We start from the raw sequence: 20996 nt of genomic DNA on the forward strand, positions 1-20996 counted from the left end.
TAGATGAACAAATCTGAGCAGGTGTCAAGTTCATGTACAGTTTCCAAGCTAGTTGTGGCTTCTTGTTCATTATATCTAAATACATTAATTTGAGTTTTTTATTTTTCCTAATAATGTGAGTTAAATAAAAACTTCAAAGATACTAAGGTGACAGTACTTGTATTTTATATATAAGTATGTTTATATACAATTAAACAAAGATAGTGAAATGCTATTTCTAAATCTGACATCTACTATTTTCGTAAAAAATTCTAATTCATCAAAACAAGTGTTTGTAAAAGTTTCCAATTTACTTAACACCAAATACACAAGCTCATTTTATGAACAAAATTTTTGGTATAAAATATCTTATTTACTTACAGCAGTGTGCAAAACAACTCAGAAAGACGAAATCTGTCCTCAGTATTTCATTCTGTATCATCCCGAAAATCTGTTAGAAATACTTTTTTATCAAATTCTATAAGAATATTTATCGGACAAAATTTATAAAAAAGTAATTAGCAGACAATAATTATTATCTTATTATAAGAGACTGACAATATAATTTACGTTAGATATACATCTCTTATGTTTTACATTTGTTGGAATTGAACATGGTCTGATAGGTATTTCTTAGCACCAGATCCTGTGCCTTTTTACACAAGAATCGTCCGACTCTATGAGCACCAGATCAAGGTCTGATCCTCGGAATTTGTTATATGTATTTTCACAATGTATTCTTTTTAGACCAAACAGTGAAAAAGACAATTGATTTTAAACAGTTCGTCCCGCCATTTGACCACTCGATCAATTATATGTATTTGACCACTCGATCAATTATATTAAAATTAAGAAAATATCTGATTTATTGATTTTAAACAGTTCGTCCTGCCATATGAGCACTGGTTCAATTATTAGTTACCTCTTCAGCTTCTTTATACTTCCCGCAAGCCAACTTAGCTTGTCCATAGTTGAAATTAAAGTCGTCATCATTGTAAAGATATCCCTGTTTAAGCGTTTATGTTGTTATTATCAGGTGTATTTTGTTGTTGTTGTATATCATGTAATGCAAGTGTGAAGGAAATTCTAAAAAAGGGAAGTCTCCTTTAAGATCACTAAAGCAAATATGCCAGAAGATCTCTTTCACACTTACAGTCCCTATGTATGGGTTTGCAATGAATGAGTAAGTGTTGTTTACTTATCCTCCCATGGCGGGACAATAATGGTCGGTATAACAGGGGTGTTCTGTTTCATACACCTTGTGCCAGCTTACAAGTTACCACATATGTAACTTATTTATCCTCTTGTGTTAGAACCAGGACAGTGGTTATAACACAGGTGTTCTGTTTCATGCACCTCGTGTCCGTGGTGCATTTTTGGACAACCCATTGGTGGTAGTGACAAGCCAAAAAAGTTTTAGGTTAGAGACATGCGCCCTAACCACTGTAGGACTGTGCCAGACAATTTATTGTCACAAATAAAGAATGCAATTAATGATATAGTAATAATGAGTAATAAATAAGAAATAAGATTAATGGCTTACTTTAATACTGTCGAAGTAGTTAAGAGCTTGACGAAATTCTTTCCGAAGGAAACACGATGACATCATACACTGTCTTCCCAATACTGTGTCTGCATGAAAATATTGTAATGATATGATGTGTTCGTATGGTACTTTACTGTTTTATATTTTTATGATTTTTATGTTTTGCGTGAACCGTTGTGTTTTTAAGAGTTTGATCGCATGGTTTTGTTAAGTGACATTCAGTTTCCCCTTGGTTGTATTATCGGGTGCACGGGCCGATTGGCAATACAAGATATAAAACGTTACAATATATTGATTGAATAAACGTCACTTATTTATGTATATAAAGCCAGGCACTCCCAGCAGTTCTCCAACAAACAATCACCTACAAAGTTACATTCGTGGTTACTTAGGCACAAGTTGCATGAAACAGAACACCTGTGTTATAACGACTGTAATTGCCCTGTCATGTGAGGATAAATAAACAAGCTACATTTCTTTATTCAAGTTCATTCGTTCAATGCTACCACCTACCTCCTAAGTTGACAATATATTTGTAGCAATGAGCTGCTGAATTTATCAAATTTTTCTGTAATAAACACAACTTTGTTTAATCATAGTAATTAGAGAAAAAATATTTTGCTCATAGAATCCATGCTTTCTAATAAAGCAGGTTTTTATCTACAATGTGTTATAAAGACTTTCATTTTGCTGTTATTTTTTTTCGTTTCTTTGGGTAATTTGTTCTTTGGGGCGTACAACACAACTTTCTGGTCAGTTTCAATACAAACATAACATATATAACTTTCAATATCACTGAAGTTTGTTTCAGTAAAATAAGAGAATTTTAATAAAGTAATATTAAATTTCAAGACTTTGTCGTGTCATACATATATATATGAGATGTTTTGTTTATATTGAAATTTGGTCTTAGTTTTTGAAAAGATAAATCAAACCATAGGCGCCACACCTGGGGTGGCAGGGTGGGCAGGCCTACCCTATAATTATCTAAACTGCAATAAGTCAGATTTGTTTTATAGCGATGTAGATTTTTTGGAAAAAATCAAACTGATATCATCCAGGTATAGTTATCCGTTATTCATCTTACGTCTCCTTCTTCTTGTCCCAGTGAAGCCATAGTAACGGCTTTTATCAAATATTCCTGTCCGTGTTTTGGGTCGTGTTGATGAAGTAGACCATATGCTTCCTTGTATTCACCTGGTAAGCAATGTAATTATATAACATATGAATGTAATAAAAAATGTAATGTAATTAGGGAAATAAAAACATTAGAACACAATAATCAGCCACACTATAAAACTCAAATGTCACACATGAGACATACAAATTATAAAACCTTTGATATATAATAAACCGGCAAGTAAATTCAAACTTAAGATTTTTTTTAAAATTAAAAATAGTACACATGCTAGTCATGTTACTTTGCAATGTCCTAGGGCAAGACACGGAATGGTAATTGTTCCAACCCAGTGGTTTCTTATGGATTGTCCAAATTGTCAGCCATACACAAAACAAAAAATAAAAATCCTTCCAAAAAATAATCCACCATAAAGTTACATACGTGGTAACTCATAAACATGCACAAGGTGTATGAAACAGAAAACTTGAGTTGTAACGACTGTTGATGCCCTCCATGCAAGAGTAAATTACACGTTACATTTATATATACCACCTTGCTTTACTAAGAAGAGAGCTAAGTTCCATCTTGCCTCATGAATAACCCCCACAAGAGGGGGTAAAACTTGACGAGCGTTACGACCGTCACCAAATACAACCTTGAAGTGTTTTAAAAATGTTTATTAAATATATATATTACTGCTGTCAGGCATAATATAAACGTTTGGAGATTTCTGGCATAATTTAATACGAATTTCAACGATCTATAAAATATAATTACAAAACTTGGATAAAAATAAATATGCCATAAGGTTTTGTTTTTTCGCAAACTTATATTTATTAAATGAACAAGATGTACAATGTATTGTTTCAATACCTTGTTATGTTGAATAACATCCGAACAACATAACGTTGAAGTTTTGATCGACCTTAGTTCTGCCTCTGCTGCCTTGCCGTTATAAAGGCGGAAAAATATACAAGCCCGTAGATTGCTGCATAAAACGCTGCCTGGGTGTTGCTGGAGGTACTCGGATAAATAATCCTGGATAAAAACACGTGGGAGAGAACGAATAGTCAGCCATACATAAAATAAAAAAACAAACTATCACCCACAAAGTTACATACTTGGTAACTTGTGGGCTGGTACAAGGTGTATGAAACAGAACAACCGTATTATAAGTTATAACGACTATCGTTTCAAGCAACACAAGATAAAGTAAGTAACATTCCATCATTCAAACAAGACTGACTTTATGGCGAGAATTCTAACCTGTGCAACGTCATAATATTCCAGCTTAAAATAGCACATCGCTAAATAAACTTTTAGAGCAGCAAAGTTTCTGTAAAACATCTTATTTCAATAAAGTTGTCTCTATATTATTACATACAAATACTTGTCAAGATTTAAAAGATGTTTGAATGAATTAATAGCTTCTTCATAGTTCCCTCTCATGAAATGTAGACTATAGTAGGAACATTTATCATCAATATCTTCTAATCTTGACATATGCACCATCATGTTTCTCTCCTTGTTTAGCTTCAAATAAAATCCGATGAATAATTTCTTATGCTAGTGAAGAATCCTCACCCTACATTATCTGCTAAACAATAACTGCTAACTACTAACCCATATACCTTTAAACTCTCTATAACCCTTTACTAATAAGTGCCAACCAACCACATAACCACCAACCAATAGCCCCTAACTACCAACTTCCAACACTTTCCACTCGCCTAATATTTAAAATACTTGAGGATTCTTCATTATTGTCTAAACAGTTTCTCTTCTACCTTATCACATGACTAACCTTGTGACTGAGATGGAACAACAATCGAGATTGTAAAATTGAAAAGTTGTCTTGCTGTGCTGAATATAAAAAGGAGGTTTTGACTATTTCATATACTTAACTTCTTACTTTCCTAGCGATAACCAATATATATGCAGAATGTCTTCCACATGACTGAATAACTGACTAGCTTGCTGATGACGTATTACTTTCATACTTTGTAAATATTTTTTTTCTTACCTTCTCTTTTTTAACTGATGTGCCTATGTGCACTGGAAGCATACCATATTAGTATTTAATGAATAAATGCAGCTTATTTATCCACACAGGTATTCTATGGAAGTTGTCATACCCCTTGTGTCCGGTTATGAATTACCAAATTATATGCTACTTGTGAGTGATTATTATTTTTTTAATGCATATAAAAATATAGTAAACCCATAAGAAACTGCTGGGTTGTAGCAGTACCGTCTTGCCCAAGGACACATACACCCACAATGGTGCGGAACTTTTAGAGTATGTCTCTATATAATTTTAGACAACTTTTGCCGATTTTATACAACGTTTATTCCGAAATTAGATAAATATTGTACTAAAATACAATCATCTTCAAAGTTACATATGTGGTAACTCAGGCAACATGACTGTTGTTTTCCGGTCATGCTTTGATAATGCAAGTTATAGTTACAAGTAAATATAAATCACAAACTACTTACGTGTGTTTAGAACAGTGTAAGCTTCATCATATAGTCCAAGATACATGCAACAACACGCAAGGTTAATTAATGCTTGAGGATCACAATCAGTTTTTTCAATCATTTTTTTATAAATCTGAAATTTAAGTTTTACCAACAATTACAATCAAAAGTCATTTCCTAATAAAGTCGCACAATATGGCAGAACAAACTTCGAAATACACTATGTTTTTAAACCAGATCCAGTCTACACGTGCAAAAAAAGTTTGTCTACAAACTTTTGGTTCTGCCTGTCATAATTTGTACCATGCACATAAAGTATTAAACTAAATCTGTGTTAAATTAAGTAGAATTTCTAAATTTTACTTTCGCATACTGATTTTTAAGGATACACACGCATGCAAAAATTAATGTTCTGCAAACCTATATTACCGCATATGCTTTTTTGTAATCTGCAAGATGAAACCAGCAGTAAGCAATCCACATGTTCAGGTGTGGAACAACTTTTCCACATCTTCTTTGAAACTAAAATAAAAAAGCAAAAAAGTATTGTATTTTCCTATAAAACGGAAAAAAATTTTCTACCACAAACTCCACTGGTTGAATAGGCTAACTGCTTTGACACATCTAATTTTCTTATTATTTTTCATATCTACATATATACATAGGTGTAACACAACACAGTTGCAAATATAATGTAAAATTTTTAGTATCTCCAAGTATTTAGTATCTCCAACAATAAGCTCTGGGTATCAGTCTTTCTTCCAAATGTACAGATACATGAATGCAACTTACTTTATCCTTGCATGACCGGGCAACAACAGTCATTATAACACAGGTGTTCTATTTCATTCACCTCGTGCCTGCTTATGAGTTACCACTTATGTAACTTTGTGGGTGATTATTCTTCAATACTTTTCTATGTATAAGGCTGATAACTAAAAAACCATTAATGACCTCTAGGTTGAAACAATTGTCTTTAAGTGTCTTGTCAGATATTTAGACAATTAGCCTTCTTACCTCCAAGAGAGTAATTGCACCAACATAATCCCGTTTATCCAGAAAATCATCAAGTACGGGCATTTTTGGGGCTTTTTTAATCCCATGATTGACTTTAATACACGTTGCTGGTTTTTGCCTGGACAGAATCTAAATTAAGGTAACAATGAGAATGAAAGTAACTTATTTATCCTCGCATATATATGGCAGGGCAATGACAGTCGTTATAACATGAGTGTTTTGTTTCACACACCCCATGCCGCTTACAAGTTACCACATGTGTAACTTATTTATCCTCGCATGTTACGGGTATTCTGTTTCATACACCTCAAGCCAGCTTACGAGTTGCGCCCACAATGGTAGCAGCGACGAGCCTTGGACACGTACCTTCTAGGTTAGATGCAGGCGCGCTAACCGCTGTACCACGGCACCAGACAATATACCTAGTTAAAAAACACAAACCAGCAAACTACTAACCATCGTTTTTGTACTCTTATCCAACCAGAGAACGACTCGGTACAAAACCACAGGTCTCGTGAATCAAACACGAAAAAGCTTTCTGCAAAACAAAGTTCGCGCACTAAAATAACCATACGGGGAAAAACCCTAAATCCACTATGCAAAATTAGTATAGAAATATAAACTTAATGAAAAAAATCACAGAAACCATTAGTACGCCAATTAATACGTAGTAGAATGACTTTTCAAAAGCATAAATAATACTTCTGTGAAAAAACTGTCCTTTCTTGTTTATTGTCTGTTTTTGACTAGGACAGCTAAATACATGCGCGACATTTTAATTTTTTAAGCGTTCTCAGAGGTCTGTCGTTGTGGCACAGTTGGTTAAATCGCCTTTTTCAACCTAATGTTTATCGGTTTAAGGATCGTCGCTGCTACCATTGTGGGCGTATGTGTCCTTGGGCAATACACTTATCGGCAACTGCTCACACCCATTGTCTAAATTGTCTGTCATACCTTTCTTTGAACAAACAATTGATCTTACGAATAAAAACGAAAATATGCATATAAATCAAAGTGATAAAACTCTGCACTACAATGCATTCCAATTGGCATTTACTATTTGCACAACAACACAATAAATGTACTGTCTTCACTTTTATTTTGATCAAAATAGTTGGTTTCGCTTAAAACACATCAATAAACGATTAATATATTAAGATCATTCTCATTAAACGAATTCATTTTTACAAAAAAATACAAGTTTTTTATGCTAAGATAGTTCGAAGCCGGTATTATTTGCAATCGCTTGTTTTAATTTGTCTTTCAAAACAACTTTGCTTGGGTAGTTTGGTAATTTAAGCAGATTGAAGCACGTAGATGCTGTTGGGAGTCGGTGGTTATGGCTTGAAGATCTTCTAGATCGCGAGGGAAGACGGAGGAATCCTCTAAGCACAGTTGCCACAGTATCACCTGTGTCTTCATCATCAGGAACCTCCACGCATCTGTGGAAGAAAGGTTTCATGATGTGAGTGAATGTGAATATATAACTTGCTCTTCCTCACTAGCCGAAAAATGACAGTTGTAGCTTACAGTCTATATATAACCTATTCATCCGCATAGCGGGGCAACGACTGAATATAACATGGATGTTCTGTTTCATACACCTTATATGCCTTTTTTTGTATTAATAAATTCCATTTTGGAAATTAAGTCAAGCTAATTTTTTTGGTAAAAAACACAAAACGAAACTAAATCTTATGATACAACACCTGATAGAGAACTGGGGCTGCAAGTTTGCGAAGCCAAGAAGTGGAGGTCGTGAACACGAAGTGACAAACTTAAGGAAAGCGGATCTTTGAGACGGTGAATAATCTTGTTCAAGTATATCCCATAACCAACGTACAACACGATGTGATGAATGGAATCCTCCGTAATATACCACATGTTTCCTGTAACAATTACAACAACAACTGTCACAAATGCTTTGGATTATCAGGAAATACACTTTGATGAGTCGAACTTATTTAACACAGTCATTATAACACCGGCAAATCTAATTGCTTTGTGTTAGACATGTGAAATGTAAGTAGTGAATGAATGAATGGGACTTATTTATCCTTGCATAGCGGGACAACAACAGTCTTTATAACACAGGTGTTCTGTTTCATACACCCCATGCTTGCTTACAAGTTACCACATATAAACATATTTATTACAATGACAGTTATAAATTATAAGATTAGGTTAAAATAAAGTGCACCAAAATTTACACATACAATTTTTTGATAAAAAATTAAAAAAAACCTATGCAATTGGCTTAATAAAAAGTCAATTACTTTAAATCTGTTAAATCCATATCAACGTTGTCTCCCGATATCAGTCGCTGTAACTCTGGTGAGGAAAACATAGAAATCCAATTTGTTGGAATAACCGATCGGAAACCAGCAACGAAAGCTTTTGTTTGATGCAAGATTTGGGTGTGGAGGCGATAATGGGCCAAAGTGTGGATGTACATTATTCTGCAAGTATAAGGAGTTTCAATATATTATAATACTGTGGGGTAAGATAGGACACGTTTAACATATGACATACTTAATAAAAAAAATTAATTGGGTTAAGATGGGACACCTTTGGCACACAATATCCCAGGTTCCCTAAACATGTTTTAAACAACTAACAACGCTCTATGGGAGTCGTGGGGATACATTTTTTCATTTCTGAATGTTATTTGTCTACTACCAAATGGAGCGAGAAAGTAGAAGGAATTTTTCTAAAAAAAAATCTTATAATATGCAATCACAAAACAATGTTTCTGTAAAATAAAAATAAATCTTTAGATTTCTTCTCAAATCTTGAAATCTAATTCATGAAACCAAATAGTTCTTACAAAATGTAATCGCAAAACAATGTTTCACCTGTTTTCATTGGTAACAGGAATACCAGCTCCCCCAGGTATTAGTTCATGAGATTGTATTTTCCCCATTATATCTTCCTCATGCATGAACCTCAGGTCAAGTTCACTTATATCGCCTTCATAACGTTTGATCCATGTCAGGTTTTTGTAAAATTCAGGGTCAAGGGCCGGCAGTTCATCTATTGGACTGAATGGATGTATTAGTTATATAAATATAGTTAAAATCTGGTGCTACGAAAACGTAACAGACAATGGTCAGTCTCCTATTCAAATAGAATTAGGGTTAGATTTAATATTAAAGTTTTATTTGTCTCTTCGATAAAGACAGGATATCGCGACAAAACAACGGTTGTTAAAACACGCTTACAGTTAAAAACATATTTACATTTATTTGGAAGAAAAAAACATAATCGGTATACCTAAATAGGTTTGTATGGCTGATAATTAAGACAACCCATTAGTGACCCATATGTTGTTTTTGTTTGCTTATCATTACACACCTGTATAACGCTGTCTGTTGTTTGCTCAATATACTCCTGAGGAAAAAGTTTGCAAACGGAATATCGAGAACAATTCCTTCATATATTGCTTTGCCCAACATTTTGCCAACAAAGGTAAACAAATGCAGATGATGATCTTGTAAATATGAGAGGGGTGATGGATATAACTTCATGTCTCCGCCTGCTGTGACCTGTGAGAATAAAAAACGGAAAAAAATGGTTAAGGAATGATTGTAACTGATTTATCCTTGCATGGTGGAAAATGACAGTCATTATAACACGGGTGTTGTGTTTCATACAGCCCGTGCCCGCTTACGAGTTACCACATATGTAACATATTTATCCTCGTATGACGGGGCAACGACAGCCGTTATAACACGGGTGTTGTGTTTCACAGACCTTGTTGCCGGCTTACAAGTTACCAAGTATGTAACTTTGTGGGTGATTTTTTAATTATCATTTTTAATGTATGACTGACAAAACCATTTGAGACATGTTCATGTTTTTTTAATTTTTAGAGAAAAAGGTAAAACGCGACAAACATTCACCTTGAACAAGTTCATATCAGGATTAAAAACTTTCTGAATAATTTCCTCAAGAAATTCTTTAAAGACACCGTCCTGATCAATGCCGGCTTCGTCTAATCCAAGGTCATTGATGAACTTCACACGAATGATGCCCTGGTAGAAAAATACAAGAATATATAACTAGTTTTATGCAGTATTTCTGTAGTGACCACTGGGTTGAAGCAATTTCCGCTATATGTCTTACCACATACACGATACACCTATCAGTGTCGAGCATTAAATCTGTAATGCAAGCGCCTAACCACAGAAAGCCATGGCACCAGACCAGACTACGGTAAAAACACTTAGTAAACCACTGTAAAAGCAACCGAATCAAACCAATTGTTGAGCCAGAAGTTAAGAAGCAATGGCTAAAGTGAAAAAAGAAGCAATGACGAGCCTTGAACCCCTAACCTCTGGGTTAGAGGCATGCGCGCTAACCAATATGCTATAGCTCCAGATTTATTCCATAAACTTTATGATGTCATACTAACAAATATACTTTACGAAATCCTTATACTATACAGTTTATAAAGCAACACTAAACACACTTTTAACTTATTCCCTTGCATTGCACCAAGTTTTTCAAAACCATCTTCAACAAGTCGACTTCTGTGAACTCTGATATGAACCATGGAACCGTTGTCTTCCGTTATTCCTTTGAATATCAAAAATTACATTGGGTTATGAGTGTTCAATAATATTATCAAAATTTATATCAGCATCAGGCTTAAGGAAGCTTGATGCTGATATAAAATGTCACCCGGACTTTTAAACAGAATAAAAATGCAACCTCAGTTTTACGCCTAAAACAGATTTTACCCTGCTGTTGGGTGTCTATACAAACAAGCAGAACCAAAGTATATTGCATTCACCACATTAATTAATGAGGTTTCCTATGTTTGACAACTATGAGTGTAACTGTATTTATGCCAAAGGCGCCACCCATCTCAGCGTATATTTACACCACAAAAACCATGTTTACCTAGTTTAAGTTTGTCGGCGGCCACCAATGATCGAAAAAGTAAAACCCTGTCTTTATGAGGAAGAATGAAAGGAATCTTGTCCATGATAAGTTTCCCTCTCATCTGGGATTTCTCAACTTCTGCTCGAATCACACTGGATTTGACTTCCCTGTGAAGACAGATATATATATAAGGTAACATAGGTGCCAAACCTGGGTACCAAGTGTAGACCAGCCTACCCTGGTATTTCTACACTGAATTAAATAATGAAATTTAAATCCATTAAGTTAGATTTGTTTCATAGGAATGTGCGTATCCCTGCTCCCCCCAGCATTTTTATAAGTTTGTCGCCTATATAAAGTGACGAGTTTATACTTTTATGAGCTTATTTGTGGATTATCTTTAACTAAATGACAAAAATTGATTTTTACGCAGAAAATTTTTGTAGTAAATTAACTAAATACAAGACAAATATTTGTAGAGATGTGTTTTAATCCTTTTTTTTTATCCAGGTGTTGGGGTAATGGGCAAAATGCGACCTAAATCCCAGGTTCTTGACAAGGACCTCACCCATAAAGAATAAAAAAATAGAGACGTGCTTACTTGTACAACCAGTGGCCTGGTGGAGTGAATGATCTTCTTGCATCTCTATCATACAACACCATAAGTAAAGTATGGGCTGATTCATATACAGGGTAAACTGAGCTTGATGAATCTGTGGGAAAGTGAGATACATATTTAAGGTCTGATGCTGTGGCACAGTTCAAAGGCGCGCATGCCTAAAACCTAAAGGTTAAGGTTCAAGGCTCGTCGTTGCCACCATTCGCAGGCGTGTGTGTCCCTAGGCAAGACGCTTAACGGCAATTGCTCTAACTCAGTGGTCACTAATGGGTTGTTTGAAACAATCACCAACAAAGTTACATTTGTGGTAACTTGTAAGTAGGCATGAGGTGTAGTATGAAACAGAATATTTGTCTTATAAAGAATATAGCCTTTGCCCTCCAACTGCAATGCTAGTACACTAACCCTTGCAACATGGCAGTGGTACAATATAAAACACACTAAAGTAAAAATTTGAATCAAACCTTACCTTTCAATAGATTACCCCAGATTACTTTGAAAACAAACTGACACAAAAAAGATGAAATTGTGACGAGTTCCTCGAGATGGAAAAGAACTTGTTGTTCGTAAAACTCAACATCATCCAGAATTCTGTGGAATTAATACAGGTAGGGTTAGAGCATCTGTCCAGTGACCTGATATAGTGGTTAGCGCGGCTACATATAACCCAGAGGTTATTGGTTGAAGGCTTGTCGTTGTTGTGTAAACACGGTGTCTTTGGTCAAGACACCGATGTTTTAAGACTTTTATTTTTCGGCTATGCAATGGTGAAACCTTTCATTCATTTATTCATATAGACCCAACCAACTAGACAAGTCATAAAGAACTAATGGCTTGAAAGAATTGTCTTATTTAGGGGTGCATAGACCCACAATGGTAGCATCATAAAACCCCCTCACATCTAGGTTACATGCAGGTGCACTAAACACTATGCCATGCCAGATAAGAAATTGTAAAAAAAAAACCTATAACGAAAAAAAAACAATAACAATACTTACGACAAGATATGTGACGTCATGTCACAAAATAAAGTGAACACGGCAAAATAAGGTTCAGCTTGATCAGGATGATACGACAAAGCTGAGAGGAAAAGTTGCAATCCACCTGTAGGACCAAGCTCACATATGAACCTCCATAATCGACATAAAACTTCCTCCATAAAAGTAAGTCCTGGTGAGAAAGATATTGAATAAAAAAATGAAACTTAGTTATTTGGGCATGGCGGGGCAACGACAGACGTTATAACACATAGAGTTCCACCTTGCAAAACCTCACCCATATAAAATAGAATGTGCATATGCAAAGTTGGGGTAAGGTGCCACCTGTGGCATAATTCCCTTATGACTTGGTTAACTGTAGGACCTTACCCATATAAAACAAAAGGACATAAATTTACCGGTTAACATTTCTAGGTGAAGTTGCTTTGTGAACACTAATAGTGACTTCTTATAAAGAAGGCAAGTACAACACGTGTTTTTCACTTCAGCGTACTCAAGTTTCCTACCACCAGTGGGCAGCAAAGTGTGTTTGGGCCGAGATGACGCGATCGATTTGAGATACGAACTTAATTTATCTGTCACTGTAACATGGAGGTTGTAAGGGTTAGGATTTGGGAATGAATGTATCTTATTCATCGTCGCGTGGCAACACAGTCGTTATAACACCGGTGTTCTGTTTCATACGCCTGCTTACAAGTTACCACACGTGTAAAACTCTTGACATATAACTTGTTTCAACCAGTTGTTGCAAAGCTCTAACATAACTTAAAACTAGATAGATATTAAACAACTAAATTGTAATCTGTTACGTCTCCTACCAGCCATAATGTTAATAATCTTTAACAGCTCGTATGGTATGAAAACATATTGTATTTCTAACGTTTCGTCTGCCATCTGGCAAGAATTCATCAACATGGTATGTGTGTTGTAAACTATATGAACAGTTTTGTTTACCAGCTAAGTCTCTATACAAACATTATAATAAATAATCATCTACATTTGATTTTGTTTCTTGCTTTAGTGATTTGTTCAGCTTGTGTTGGAACAGATGTTTCCGCATGCAGTGATGGTAATGTAAGAACATCATAGAAGAAAGTTCGAACCAGCACGGGATCCCACATTAACTCAAGTTGTTTCTTCATTTCTTGCATAGAATGGCTGTTCCTGTGGGAAAGTGGTTGAATGGATGATTAATAACAAGATGGCAAATGATTTCAAGGTAGTTTTACACTACAAAGTTTTTTTTGAACAGGCGCTTAATAAACATTGTATTAAAGTTGCTAATAAAAGATATATTCATAGCAAGGGATATAAACTATCATGCCGACATAGGTGATAACCGTGGTAATAGTATGGGTGCCTGGAGTGACAGGTTACCTTAGGGGTGGCAAAGGGGGGCTTCTCATTATTCAGTTACTTCTACCAGGCATATAAATAAAAAAATCAGCTCATTTGGTAATAAAACATTAATTTTAATTAGACGTTTTGTCTGCCATACAGCAAGTTATGATAAATGCTAAATTATAAATGAAATTAAGATTAATCTGATAAAGTCTGCTATATAGGATACCCATATTACAACTTAAATAAAAAATAGATCCAATAAACTACAAAATAAATGGTCCATGTACAAAACAAACATCACCATAGCAAGTTTAGCAACTAACCGTGCGTCATGGTTGCTAAAGTAACCAAGCACTGGATGCCAGGTTGTTAAGTTTGATTTCTGCTTGGTTGTGTTTTCGTATAAATATTTCATGAGCTGGTTCAGCAGTGACTGAGAAAGAAAAACTTTTTATGAGAAAATGTAGTTTGTATTTGCAAGTCTCAATCTATGTATATCAAAGAATACACCAGCATTGATATCATATTGTGTTAGTCAAAATATTGATTTTTTTGTTGACCTACACCTACAGGTGTAAGCGTGCTACAATCAATAAAAACAAACCACTTTGCTGTAACTTAGCATGTCTTCATATTATATATTTATGGTTTAAGTAAAAAAGGTAACATATAGTTCACTATGTGTGTGACACCATAATCAATGAAAACAAAACACACATTCAGCCTTAAAGATTATGGGTCAACTTTGGTTTCTAAACTTCTATTTTATGTGGTAAGGTATGCAGCGTGACGCCATGAGACCTGGAATTTATACCAGGATTGGGCCATTACTCCAAAGTTTATGTCATACAGTAGTTTAGTGCCTTTTTTCCAACACAACTAAAATCTTAGCGTCTATTAATTCAATACTAACGCTTAGGCAACTCAAAGTGGGTGTATTAAAGGTGTATTAAACAGAACACCAAGCCATGGGTCATAGGATTTAGGCCAGGATTGGCCCATTAAACTTGTGGGTTACAATGTGTATTTTATATTTGCAGCTACAAGTCTGTTGCAACTTGTATCAGATACAAGACAAACATACAAACAGTCTACAGATATGTTTGCAATAAATACTTCGTACACGTACGAACAAGCGTAATACTCTCCCACTTTAGCGAATGAGATCGCTCGACTGCCTAAGTGTTAGAAACTGGGTATGCTGCATGCCCAGGAGCGGTGACCATGTACAAATGCAGACTACTTACCACACATTGTATTCTCAATTGAACCAGTGTGTTTGGCTCAATCACAAACAACTGAACAAGGTTGGAGAAAATGCAAAGAACAGAAATCACCCCGTCAGGCGAGTAATGCGATGGAATTAATCCATGTTTTTCGCATGCACCCTCCACATGGAAGAGGAGGATGCATCGTCCAAGCAAACCATGATCAAGTACTTGTGACAGACACTGTGGGTGGAGTAGGTTAAAGTGCATAAATAAATGTAACTTGCTTTATCCTTGCGTGGCCGGAAAACGACAGTCGGTATACCATGTGTCATACACCTTATGCTGTGCCAGCTTTTAAGTACCATGTATGTAACTTTGGGGGTGATTATTTTTGGAATATTTTTAATAGGCGCCAAACTTGTGGTGGCCGGATAGGCAGGTCTACCCTGAAATTTTCTATACTTTTATTAATAATCAATAAAACGAATTTTGTTTTATTGCAATGTGTGTTAACTATCTCTGCCTCCCGTGCATTTTAGTTTAGCGCTTTTGTTTATTCAAAGTTACATAGGTAGGTAGTATCTCATAAGCGGGCACGAACACTTGTGTTATAATATAAAACAGAACACCCGTGTTATAACGACTGTTGTTTCCCTGCCACGCGAGGATAAATAGGTTAGATACGTGGTAACTGATAAGCAGGTACAAGGTGTATGAAACAGAACACCCGTGTTATAACAACTGTCGTTGCCCCGCCACGCGAGGATAAATAAGTTAGATACGTGGTAACTGATAAGCAGGTACAAGGTGTATGAAACAGAACACCCGTGTTATAACAACTGTCGTTGCCCCGCCACGCGAGGATAAATAAGTTAGATACGTGGTAACTGATAAGCAGGTACAAGGTGTATGAAACAGAACACCCGTGTTATAACGACTGTCGTTGCCGTGGTAATTCGTAAGCGGGCACGAGGTGTATGAAACAGAACACCCGTGTTATAACGACTGTTGTTGCCCCACCATGCGAGGATAAATAAGTTACATACGTGGTAACTCGTAAACGGGCACGAGGTGTATGAAACAGAACACCCGTGTTATAACGACTGTTGTTTCCCCGCCGTGAGAGGAGAAATAAGTTACATTTACTCATGTTGGTTTTGACTTTTGAGCCATCATGATATTATATTTCAAGCACTCATAAATATCATTATTCTGTAACTTACTTTTGGATGTTTTAGCTTCAGATTCCAAACTAATGCAGGTATTGATAAGAAATTGAAAGCGAATGTTACAACTTCTTTCTCAGAGAAGCAGCAACTTTCCATTATCCTTTAAAGTAATGCTTATGGTAGTCAACAGTTATACTATGTATCAATGTATGTATTAATGGTAATTCCCCCAAAAAGAAAAAAGAGAAAAAGAAAAAAATATAGTAATTAATAATAAGAAAAATTAATCTTGACAAATGTTTAAAAATTTACCCACAAAGGTATCATACTGACTTAAACAAATTTAGTAAACAAATATACTACATTACACATAAACTAATGTATATCGTGGTTATAAATTATAAAACGAGTTTTTATAAAACGAAATGAAATGTAGCATAATTGTTAATATCTATTTCTTTATAAAATAAGCGACATTTTACAAAAAAATTATATATATATTATAGTAGAGTGGGGAAGATAGGACACTTTTTCAATCCATTTTTCGGTTCCATTTTGTTATTACACAGGGTATAATCAAAGAATTATAAAGCCGTATCCTCACTACTCCCATAGACCGATGTTGAATGTATATATTTGCATATTATGAGTTATTTATTGTGGTAAAGGTGCCTATAATGTCATGTGTTATATATCAATAATATATATATCATTATTATATGTGTTATATATGTTATATATCCAGTGGGACCATTACCTTATTGCAACATTGAATGCAGTAGATGTCATAACCTCATGTAGAGCCATCTTACAGCTTACGTTAACCACTGAGCTTAGCACACATAAACAACCTCGCTCATTTAAATCCAGGAGAAACTTTCCGCACAATTGCTTCAACACTCCATGCATGTAGGAGTGTTACAACATACAATGAGGTGACTATGTTTACAACTATGAGTGTAACTGTATTTTAACAATGTCACCCCAGATTTTACCCTGCTGTTAGGTGTGTATACAAACAAGCAGAGCCAAAGTATATTGCATTCACAACATTAATTAATGAGGTTCCCTTTGTTTGACAACTATGAGTGTAACTGTATTTTAACAATGTCACCCCAGATTTTACCCTGCTGTTAAGTGTCTATACAAACAATCAGAGCCAAAGTATATTGCATTCACAACATTAATTAATGAGGTTCCCTATGTTTGACAACTATGAGTGTAACTGTATTTTAACAATGTCACCCCAGATTTTACCCTGCTGTTAAGTGTCTATACAAACAATCAGAGCCAAAGTATATTGCATTCACCACATTAATCAATGAGGTTCCCTATGTTTGACAACTATGAGTGTAACTGTATTTTAACAATGTCACCCCAGAGTTTACCCTGCTGTTAGGTGTCTATACAAACAATCAGAGCCAAAGTATATTGCATTCACCACATTAATCAATGAGGTTCCCTATGTTTGACAACTATGAGTGTAACTGTATTTTAACAATGTCACCCCAGAGTTTACCCTGCTGTTAGGTGTCTATGCAAACAAGCAGAGTCAAAGTATATTGCATTCACCACATTAATCAATGAAGTTCACTATGTTTGACAACTATAAGTGTAACTGTATTTTAACAACGTCAAGCCAAATTGTACTGAAAATTCACAAAAAAACGAGACATCTATTCCAACGAGAATATATAGCTAAACTATCACCCACCAGAAGTGATTTCCATCGAGTAATATCACTGAAGGTTTCCAACAACTTGAGATAAATAAGAATTGAATTTTTGCTGTTGTTTTGATGAATCTGAAACAAAATCTTTTCAAAATAAGAAAAAAGAAAGAATAGCAACAAGTTTATAATTATACAAAAATATGTAACGTAACAGTAAAAACTAATAAATATGTTTTTAAAAGTGTAACTGGAAACTTGATTTTAGAGGGTATGCATTTTATTGTTTATTTTTTGACTATTTTTCTCCTCTCTGTGCAAATATATCTTTTAAATAATTTATGTAAATAAATAACAAGTTATGTTGAGAATGTTATGATTACTTTCAGTGTAAGATAAAAAAAGTTTTTAAACAAAATGATAAAATAATAAAAAGATGTGTGTGTGATTTGGGGAGAAATACTCTAACCTTATTATAACATACAGATTTAAATATAAACATACTTTCATTGTTATAAGTATATATATTGATACTATATTAGAATATATATATGTAGTTACAATTTACCTGCTGTTGACATTGGTCTAAATACAGACAGCACGTCCACAACAACTTCTTAACTTGTTGAATCCACGGAACAACGAGAAGTTTATGAACACTTAACCCAACGTAACACATCTGTAGAATGGTAGATATTAGTTGAATGTAGCTTGCTTTATCCTCGCATAGCGGGGCAACGACATTCGTTATAACACGGATGTCCTGTTTCATACACCTCGTGCCCGCTTACAAGTTACCTCATATGTAACTTTGTATGGATGTATTTTGTATGGCTGACAAATTGGACAATCCATTAGTAATAGTAACCACTGGGTATAAATAATAAAGTCAGTTTAGATGAATTACCTTTATATTGCCACTTGCTTCAATATTATGCACAAGATAATTGCACAAAGTTACAAATCTTTGCTCATCTTTTTTCAAGTTGAAAACAAACAAGAATTTTTTCAGCACCAAAAACATTTCTGAGTTCGTAACTTTCGGCAGATTTTTAACTAAATGTTTTCTCTTTTCTTCTACAGTAACATCATCACTGCTTTTTACTTTAAAATTTTCGTTTGATTTTGTTGCATCAATTTTAACCAATGGTGGTGAACTTAAGTCTTCAGAGGTTTCTTTAGTTTTAGTTTTGGCATGGTTGCTTGCTGCATCTTGTACAGATAACTTCCCATAATCACCAATAAGTCTGTTGCTTCCAAATGAAGCAAACTGCCAGTCCTGTTGCGACATGTTGCTTGCTCCATGTGGAAGCTTGTCAACAGATAAACTGCCTTTCAATTTGTGGCTTGTAGCTTGAACTTTTTTTAGCTCTAAAAACATAAGAAGACGGTATCTAACATTCCAGAGTTATAAATGGAAAAGGTGAAAAATTTTTGCTGTACCTGTTTGTAAGAAAGCATGGTCATAAATTACACAAATAGAATAGTTATACAGGCAACAGACTACCAAGTTAGTAATAATAAATATAAGCTTTTTTAAAAACATAGCATAGTAGACAATATACCTTTGTGTGATGTCTCATTTTTTTCCTCTAATTCAGAATCGAATCCAATCATGTGATCAAGTTCATCTCTCCACCGCTTGCCCAATTCACACCTTTATAAACATTCAGTTATAAAACATTACAAGCATTTTAACAATGTATTATTTTTGTGAATGGCTTACAATTTAGATAATCCATTACTGACTATTGGATTGGGCACTAAAACAAAATAATACCATGTAAAGTGACTTGTAAACATTAATTATAAAACATTTTAACAATGTTTCTAATTAATTGACAATGCAAATTATGCATATATAGTTGTTCTTGACTAATATTTAAGTGATTATTGATAATAATTTTGAAAAATAAAACAGAAAAAAATATCAACAGTAAAACAATGAGTATATAATGAGAAAAAGTTTGTATATAATACAATACACAATCTTTGATGCTAAATTGTTTGGCACTAGTGAAGAATATGTTACAGACTAGGCTGGTGGAAAGTGTTAGAAGTTGGTAGTTAGGGCTTATTAGTTACAGATTATTGGTTAGCAGAGGGAGAGGATTCTTTACAATTGTTTCAATAAAATGCTCAACAAACCTTGTGAGAAACCCACGAACTGATGATTGTAGAATTATTGCCGAATGTTCTCGTTTCCGTGATAACTTTCTTTGTTCTCGTGCTTGAACCGCATTCTTGACTAAATCCTGCCCACTTTTTGTTGGACTTGGTGAAAACATAACTCACATAAACCAAAGAAAGCTATCCGTATTTCTTGCATAAACACACACACCTATGAAATCAAGTTGATTAATGAATGATTATAAATGTTAAGGTTTAATAATTAAATTCGCCGCATGGTATTATTTAACGTATTAAATATTAGAGATTAAATAGCTTGTCATATACAGTCTGTAAACTAACGGCTATATAGGGTTCACAATCACAAGCTGGACTTCCGTCTCCCAAAACCCCCACAATTCACCAACACTGGATTAATAGACAGCTGACTTGACTTTTCTCATAACATCGGAACGGCCTTTTTCCCAAAAAATAATCTTATTGTGGTGGCGTAAGCATATTAGGCGATTTTTTACAGCCTGATAATTAAAATACTTTCTTGAAACAATATTTTTTGCAATTACTTAGCAAATTATAATCTTAAAATGTTTATGATTTTGGAAAACGTTTACGTATTTAGGGAAACTTAATTTGGGGGAAGTACCCGCAAACTGTGTGTGTTAGAATTTCTATTTTCTTTCTCAATTATGTTTACAACTGATTTTTCCCAGAGTCCGTATATAAACATGAGTTATTTCATGTCGCCCATAGAAATCACATAGAACACAGCAAATGGGGCTAAATTGATCATAGACATAATATAAATATGTACATATATAGCTAAATT

The 20996-nt window shown here is 34.6% G+C and overlaps 2 protein-coding genes across 2 annotated transcripts; both read right to left on the bottom strand.

The window, feature by feature from the left end:
• Nucleotides 1-901: 901 nt before the first annotated feature.
• LOC100176728 (intraflagellar transport protein 56-like) lies at nucleotides 902-6206 on the bottom strand (the record flags this gene model as incomplete). The annotated part of the gene is made up of 12 exons (XM_018816330.1): nucleotides 6144-6206; nucleotides 5556-5648; nucleotides 5145-5259; nucleotides 4450-4508; nucleotides 4036-4178; nucleotides 3912-3981; nucleotides 3519-3683; nucleotides 3195-3300; nucleotides 2613-2722; nucleotides 2039-2093; nucleotides 1523-1611; nucleotides 902-985 (listed from the first exon to the last, which is right to left on the bottom strand). Coding segments are annotated over exons 1-12 (1152 nt in total), but the record flags the coding sequence as incomplete, so codon positions are not given.
• A 1019-nt stretch (nucleotides 6207-7225) lies between these two features.
• On the bottom strand, nucleotides 7226-17292 carry LOC100179054 (ubiquitin-protein ligase E3B). Its single transcript, XM_009863587.3, has 17 exons — nucleotides 17129-17292; nucleotides 16426-16531; nucleotides 15239-15442; nucleotides 14315-14424; nucleotides 13645-13811; nucleotides 13046-13228; nucleotides 12648-12819; nucleotides 12119-12240; nucleotides 11632-11743; nucleotides 11049-11197; nucleotides 10615-10721; nucleotides 10046-10177; nucleotides 9498-9688; nucleotides 8999-9184; nucleotides 8420-8602; nucleotides 7853-8032; nucleotides 7226-7585 (listed from the first exon to the last, which is right to left on the bottom strand). The coding sequence occupies exons 1-17, from the start codon at nucleotides 17278-17280 to the stop codon at nucleotides 7354-7356; spliced, it is 2688 nt and encodes an 895-aa protein (XP_009861889.1). The 5' UTR covers nucleotides 17281-17292; the 3' UTR covers nucleotides 7226-7353.
• Between the last annotated feature and the right edge of the window lie 3704 nt (nucleotides 17293-20996).

The sequence above is a fragment of the Ciona intestinalis genome, unplaced genomic scaffold (genome assembly GCF_000224145.3).
Source record: "Ciona intestinalis unplaced genomic scaffold, KH HT000178.2, whole genome shotgun sequence".
In the NCBI taxonomy this organism is placed as follows: Eukaryota; Metazoa; Chordata; class Ascidiacea; order Phlebobranchia; family Cionidae; genus Ciona; species Ciona intestinalis.